We start from the raw sequence: 7,648 nt of genomic DNA on the forward strand, positions 1-7,648 counted from the left end.
TCTTCAGAAGAAATGTTTGGCCTAGAATTACCAAACTTGTTCTAGTCTGCTGTTCCTGATAAGGGCTAGCAGCCTTTGAGCACGCTGATGAACTGAGGTGTCCTGGGTGCAAGAGGGCAAAGACCCTTTGTGGTCGCTGACACGCACCCCGAGCTGTGCTGTTTCCCTGTCCAGCCACCTGCTTTTCTGACGGAAATTGCCTCCTGTAGCAACAGTTCCAGAACAATTCCACATATTTATTTTATTTCCGTATAAATGCAGTGGTCTGTGTCCGGAGGGAGAGGCAGTGATCTGTGCCTCGGGAACCAGAGCCACTCGCCCAGCAGCTGAAATGCCTGAGCAGAGACCGGTTTTCTGCTGCTTTCTGCGACTGACGCGGTGCTTTACAGGCTGGTTTTCGGCAGATGCTCACCCTTGCCTCTCGGTTTGCTGTTACCGGCCTACCAGTCCGGCTGCCTCGACTAGCGGCTGGATTGCCTTAAAGCGGGACTAAGAGCCTTGGGCCTCACCGCGCCCGCCGCGGCCTCTCGCCGCCCTTCCCGCCCACGGGCTGGTGCCTCGCAGCAGCCCGGCGCCCCGCGGCCCTTACCGCGGAGCTCCCGCGCCGGGAGACGGCCCAGCGGGCGGCCGAGGCAGGGACGGGCCGCCACGGCGGACACCGGCGGGCAGCCTCTGTCCTTGGGGAACGTTCCCCGCCGCCGGGACAACGGGGCCCACCGACCTGCTCCGGCCAGGCCCCCGCCTCCGCAACGCGCATGCGCCAGCGCTGAGGCGCCATTGGCGGGCCCGCCTCGGGGGGGGCTGCGGGTTACCCAGAAGGCAGCGCGCCGCTCCGAGGTCAAGATGGCGGCGAGGGCATCCGGTGAGGTGGCGGCGGCGGGCGACCGGGGGCTGTTCGTGCGGGGCCGCGCCCCTCGGTGCCGGCTTGTGGTGCTGGGCTGGCCCCGTCCTGCGCCGGGAGGCGAGGCGGGCCGCGAGGGGGAGGTGGGGAGCCGGCGAGCCGGCGGCGGTGTGCGGCGTGTGCCCTTGGCGGGGGCAGCGCCCGCGGGCAGCGTACCACTGGCACGGCGCTGGCACGGCTCCGATACCGAGGTTTTCCCGGAGCGCTAGCGCGGAGGGTGCTCGGGAGCGCCGGAGGAGCCGCTGGGGATCGCTGTCCTGCCCGGTGCTGACCCCAGGCCTAGCTGCTCTGGCGTTTCTCTTTCCCGAGTCCTGCAGTAGGAAGGAGCAGGGCCTGGTGAGGTCGGGTGCGGGCGGCGTACTGGTGTGGCAGGCAGCGCTGGCTTCCTTGGGGACTTGGAGTCGTGAAAGATGGCTTGCCCTGGCTACGTTGCCCGTATTGTGCCGTTTCTGGACCTCTGCGCCTCTTGTTGAGTTAATGTACTGCATTGTACTTGATTAAACGTTAAAACACTTCTGCTGTCCAAAATCACAGTTAAGGAAAGGTGAACGTTCTGCCTGTGGGGTGTGTTTTATTTTTTCTTTCTAAAGTCAAGTTGTGGCTTTTTTTTGAGGTTGAAGTGTTGACTTTGGCAGCTGTTTGAAAAAGGAGGCTCTGGAATGATATTTAAGTAACTGGAGAGGAGAGCAGAAGGTTAACAACAGAATAATATGCTGACCTTGAAATTGAATTAACCTGTAGTGAGTGGTGTGGAACTTAAATAAGTGGTATGAAAAGCGTGATGGTTTTGCTTTATGTAGAACATTATGTTTGTAGCTTAAGTAAAAGTTATGGAGCCTAAAAGTGGTGGTGTTGTCTCTGACAATGAACTGTTAGCATTGTTTCAAGTCTTAAAGCAATCTAATGTTCAAACTTAATGAAGCAGAGGTCAAATTGTTGTACGTAACAAACGTGCATTTTGCCTGTTTGGTGTTGGTGAAGGGATACTGAAGAGCGGAGGGGCCAAGTCGTATATATTCAGATGCAAACTTGATGTAGTGTTGCGTTGCTGCATGTGAAGGAGGCCAACAAATATTTGTGTATTGTCACACTAGTGTGCAAATGTTGAATTTTATCTTGTGCTGCAACTGATGATGGTCACATTCAGTTGCAGGAGGTGGTCGCCTGTTAGACAGAATTCGCAAGTGGTATTATAATGCAGCTGGATTCAACAAACTTGGTAAGTGTTTCAGTTTTTAAAACTGCAAATGTAACAATCCTTAAACTAGTTATGGTGTATGTACCTGCAGTTTGGCATAAATATTTTAGATCAAAATTAGCTACTACTTTTGTGGGGAAAAAGTTAGAAATAGCTTCAGTCATCATGATTGCTACCTAGTAATGAATCAGTGACTCTTCTGTTATTTCTGTGTTTGCTCTTCTTTTCAGTGAAATAACTTGCAACAGCTAAGGTTAAGCTGGAGCAGTTGAAAAAACTTTCACAGAGCAGTCCTGTGAGCTTGATTATTTATCTTTTCCCACCAAGTCACTTTCGCTGACCAGTATCTTCTAACCCAAAGGCTGCCCTTGAAGCTGGAGAGGTTCCCACTGATAGCAGTCAGTCTGTCTGCAATACTTCAGCAAAGTGTCCCAAGTGCGAAAAAGGATTTAGTTAATTCTGCCCTTTCTATCGCCATTACTTCACTTGATGTCTCGCTGGCCTGCGCAGTGGTGAAGTAGGTGTAGAAACAGCATTTCCTGAAGTAGAGGAGGCTGCCTTGACAGTAATGTCTTCAATTTGTTGAGTTGTTACCAAGCTTGTTTTAACTGTTTAGATGACGAGAATCTGAAAGTTCAGAGACTGTAATTTACTGCTGCCTGCAATATGAGTGACTCATTTAAAGGAATTTAACTACTTGCCTTCGGGATGTTAGCAAAAAAAATGCAAGACAACAGTAGAGAAACAAGCTTAGGTCTTTCATCCAGAGGTGCAGTGTTTGGCCTCTCTTTCTGTATCCGTCTGCTGAAATTCTTAAAGGTGTTAATACTTTTTGCTGATTCACTGGGAATGCAACTGAAAACTGAGGAGAAACACTGAATTTAACCTAGTGGTTAAACTAGCAGCCATGCTGCCTGTGCCTCTGAAATAAATTATACAAAAATGAATTCAAGAATGTGTGGCTCAAAAGAAATACCTGTTTTATCGGGAGTCTGCTGCCAGCTCGGTCACATGAGATCAAAACCACAAGTCAGTAGGTATACTCTTGTAATCTGCATCAATCTTCTCCTGTGTTGTTAATACTGAAACTTAAAGCATTGTTGGTTGAATTTCGAGAATCCTTTGTTTCACAAAGACTGTGGGGGTGTTCTTGGCTTTGGGAAGACTAGGTGCTTCTCCCTGACTTAACTTCGGATTTGGAGTGGGGTGGGAGGGAATCAGCCTGGGTACAAACACCTAGCTTCAGGTTTCCATAGCTTAGTAGAGACGACAGAGATCTGGTCATTATGCACAGCAGAGTTTAGAGAATAATTCTTCAGTACTGAAGTAGTCATGTCTTTGGTTAACTGACTTGAATAGATTCAGAGCTCTTAAACCTTTTACCTAGGCAGTCATCTTAAATATAAGTATAAAATTAGATGAGCATAAGTCTACCCTTCAGATCCAGAAGAGTTATTGTTATGTATATGTATAATCTTATGAGACACATTTAATCAAATCCCCGTTTTCCCTATTCCTCTAAGAAAAGGAGTAAAAACAAGTAAATGGAGTGTGTGAAAACCAGTGTTTAGAGTTTGTTCTCGGTAAGCAATTAGTGATTCTGTACTCCTAGGTTGATTTGGGTTGTCTTCATAATTTTGCACTGAAAATGTTTTGCCCGTGTTATGTAGAAACACCTGTGTCAATCCTAAATCTTACTTAAGAACACTTACTTGGTGATACTGTAAAATCTTCTTGGTACAGGATTAATGCGAGATGATACATTGTATGAAGATGATGATGTAAAAGAAGCACTGAAGAGACTTCCAGAACATCTTTACAATGAGCGAATATTTCGCATAAAGCGAGCACTCGACCTAAGCCTGAAACATCAGATCCTTCCAAAAGACCAGTGGGTGAAGTATGAAGAGGTGCGTGTACACAGTGTTTCGAAGGTGGAAGTCTTAAATGGCACTGCTGTGACTGGTCTTTGGGATTTTCTGTCTCTGAAGAGATACAGGCTTACATGTTCTTCATAATGAGTAAATGAGCATGCATCTTGTAGGATGCCTTCGGAAAACGTAGCTTTTGATGGCTGTTTAAAAATCTCTGTTCCTCAGTGGAAATTACAGCATTTTGCTCAAGATGTCAAAGGCTTAAACTACAGCTCAGAGCCATAGCACATTGTTTGTATTCAGACAAAGTATTTCTTCTAAGCTCTCAGATAAAGAAATACACAGTAGCTAGCTTGGCAATGCTTACAAAAGGTCTCTTGCTTTTCTGATTAATTTCTTAATTTTATAGAAAAATCTGAAGCCAATGCTTTTATTCATGAAGATGCCAAGCAATAATAATTTAAAGGGAAATTTCGCATTAAAATTAATGCCATCTTGTAAGGGAAAAACAAACCACACCTTGCGTTTCAGATGTAACGAAATCTTTTTTTATAGTGGATTGATTCACAGACTTTGCATTACTGTCCGTCTCTGCTTTCTCCAAATTACCAGGCAGAGAGGAATCTTATCACTAAACCTTTGACTATAGAATAGTATAAGGGTATTATGTTTCTCTGTGTAAGCAGAGGCTGTTTTCTTGTGGTGTAACTGGTCATATTTAGGTAACTGCTGCCTTGAATATCTGGTTGCGTAGTTCCTTAAGCAGCAGTTTGATTTGCAAATGTTAAACATGGTCAAGGTGTTCCATCAAATCCAGGCTTATAGTGCTGTTCAGAAGTTAACCTCAAAGTGAGTTTCTCCATAGCAGTATAGTTGGACTTTGAACTAATCAAAGTGTATCTTGTACATTTGGGTATCTGTCAGAAGAACATTGTTTCTAAAGGTATAGCTGGAAGCATCATTTTGCTTGTTAATTGGCGAGGCATTAAGAATTAGTGGTTGCTGCAGTGAAGAACTTGTCATTGCAGACTTGGCAGATACAAAGTTTACCTTTTCGGACTAAGTAATATTTGATTTCTTTTTTTCTTGTTAGGTTGGGTGTTAGTCAAATCTGAGGAGGAATGAGAGACAAGTAATCTGTAGGAATGGCTTGAAATATTTCTGGACCCCCCTGTAAGTTTAAATATATTATCTTCTTTTTCAGGATAAGCATTATCTTGAACCGTACCTAAAAGAAGTAATCCGTGAAAGACTTGAAAGAGAAGCATGGAACAAGAAATAACTATTGAACTACTTCATGCAAATATCCGCATATTTCTATTTTTAAACATTTGGTTGTAGAAGTCTACAGGGAGGCAAATGTGAGGCTGAAGAGTACTGTGCATTGAATCTGTTCATCCAACTAAAATAAACATGTCAAGGTATAAAATCTCCTTGGAAGAGTTCTTCATAAATGTTAACACGCGAATGTTCAGATCTTTCCTATGAGCATATACATTACATACGAGCTCAGTGGTATGCAGTCTTCATTCCAGCTTTTTGATTCTTACTCTTTTCATAGTACAGCTGTTTTCTGCAGTTGTAGGGTTAGGTAAGAAACACGCAAGGCTATTGGTGCTAGTTGCTCTGTTACATTAAAAAAGGGAGTGCTTATTTCCTTCATGATTTCTGGCTGGGGACAATGATACTGGAGTAGTGCTTGATGTTACAATGGCATCATGAGACAGCAGGATGTAAGATTCTGCGCATCTAAGCACATATGTATTACAATAGTGGAAAATATAGGTGACTCCTTAATCACAAAAAAGGAAATGTTTCACTAGCTTTTTATACCATATGCATTGTTAATCCTTAAAAGACTATTTTCATATAAACGATGACTGCCTCACTTCAGCTTCTTGAGGCTTTTTATCCTTTTAAAGGGTAAAAGCGGTGTGCTGATGTGCTTCCAACAGCGTCATTAACTTCCCATATATTTTTTTTCATGGCTTAAAGCATGATGTTGGTTACAGTGGTTGGCATCAAGTATTTTATACTCTCGGGCTTAATGACAATAGAGATACATGTGCAATTCAGGCTCTGCTTAAAAACAGAAGGCTTTCAGCTGTACTGAGAAAATACCAGCCATTGCTTCCTCACCTGAACATGAGGAAGAACTTCTTCCCTCTGAGGGTGACAGAGCCCTGAAACAGGCTGCCCAGGGAGGTTGTGGAGTCTCCTTCTCTGGAGATATTCAAGACCCGCCTGGACAAGGTCCTGTGCAGCCTGCTGTAGGTGACCCTGCTTCCGCAGGGGGGTTGGGCCAGATGACCCACAGAGGTCCCTTCCAACCCCGAACATTCTGTGATTCTGCTACTGCTCCAGGGGAGACTGCCATTAGCTGGCGGCTGCTCAATGGTAAGGCCTGGCACCTACCAGGTACGTGCAAGTGCAGAGCAAATGAGGAGTTAGCAGAGGGAATGCTGAGCTTGGGAGGTGTTTGCGAGTGAAATGAGAGCCTGAACAGTGGAGACAGGGATGGCAGGGAAGATCAGGTGGAACAAGCCAGGCTTGGCAGAAACAACCTCCATTTGGGAAGTCCCGAGTGCTTTAAGTGGGGTTTTTGCAATGTCGCTGGTTTTTACAAGAAATATTGTGCTATGCTGGGCCTTCCATCAGCCCTGGCTCTGCACCCTGATGTGGTGGCTGTGTCACAGCGGGTGGAACGCTGGGGTGTCCATGTCACAGGGGGTTGGTGGCACAGCCACCCAGGATGCCCACAGAAATGGCTGCGCGGTCAGCCGGCCCAGACTGGAGGCGAGTGGGCGAGTGAGCCAGGGCTGAGGTGGGAGGGCAGGGAGGGGAGGGCAGCGTTGCTGGGCCTGGCCACAGAGGCAGGGCTTGCTGGGGCCGCCACAGATGCTGGTGCCTCCTCCTTTGTATTCCAAAGGTTGTGAAGTCTCCTTCTCTGGAGATATTCAAGACCCGCCTGGACAAGGTCCTCTACAGCCTACTGTAGGTAACCCTGCTTCGGCAGGGGAGTTGGACTAGATGACCCACAGAGGTCCCTTCCAACCCCTAACATTCTGTGATTCTGTGATTCCAGAGCCGGAGGCCCACACGAGGACAGGGCCAGACCATGGCACACTCCTGTCCTCAGCCACACAGCCGCGGATTTGCCATCTTCTACCAGGACCCTGACACAAAGTGAAGCCATCAGAAATGATGCCAGCTCTTGGCTCTAGCCTCGTGGTGGACCGGCAATGCCAGAGTGGGCAGTTGGCTGGTGGTGGCCTATGTCACCATGGGCTTGTCAGGGAGATTTGGGACTGACAGCCTTGCTAGAAGGCTGGGAGAGCCCTAGCCACGGGTTGCCCTTGGTGGTCAAGGGTGGCTCCTCCCTTTCCTTCCCAATAACTATCCTGCTTTTTGCAGCTGCAGCCCCACACAGTGACTGGAGTGGACCATGGCCCACTCCTGTCCTCAGCCACACAGCCACAGATTCGCCACCTGCTACAAGGACCCTGACACAAAGTTAAGCCATCAGAAATGATTCCAGCTCTTGGCACTGTCCTTGTCACGCGCTGCAACTACCAGAGCGGGCGGTTGGCTGGGGGTAGCTGATGTCACCATGGGTGTGTCAGGGATATGTGGGACTGACAGCCTTGGCCGGAGGCTGGGGTACCATGGCTGTAG

General features: G+C 47.3%; 1 protein-coding gene across 1 annotated transcript; it reads left to right on the plus strand.

Annotated features, from left to right (window-relative positions):
* The first annotated feature begins 765 nt into the window (after positions 1-765).
* UQCRB (ubiquinol-cytochrome c reductase binding protein) lies at positions 766-5,402 on the plus strand. The gene is made up of 4 exons (XM_075415824.1): positions 766-862; positions 2,049-2,120; positions 3,843-4,009; positions 5,178-5,402. The coding sequence occupies exons 1-4, from the start codon at positions 844-846 to the stop codon at positions 5,253-5,255; spliced, it is 336 nt and encodes a 111-aa protein (XP_075271939.1). The 5' UTR covers positions 766-843; the 3' UTR covers positions 5,256-5,402.
* The last annotated feature ends 2,246 nt before the right edge of the window (positions 5,403-7,648 follow it).

This window comes from Opisthocomus hoazin, chromosome 3, assembly GCF_030867145.1.
Source record: "Opisthocomus hoazin isolate bOpiHoa1 chromosome 3, bOpiHoa1.hap1, whole genome shotgun sequence".
Classification (NCBI taxonomy): Eukaryota; Metazoa; Chordata; class Aves; order Opisthocomiformes; family Opisthocomidae; genus Opisthocomus; species Opisthocomus hoazin.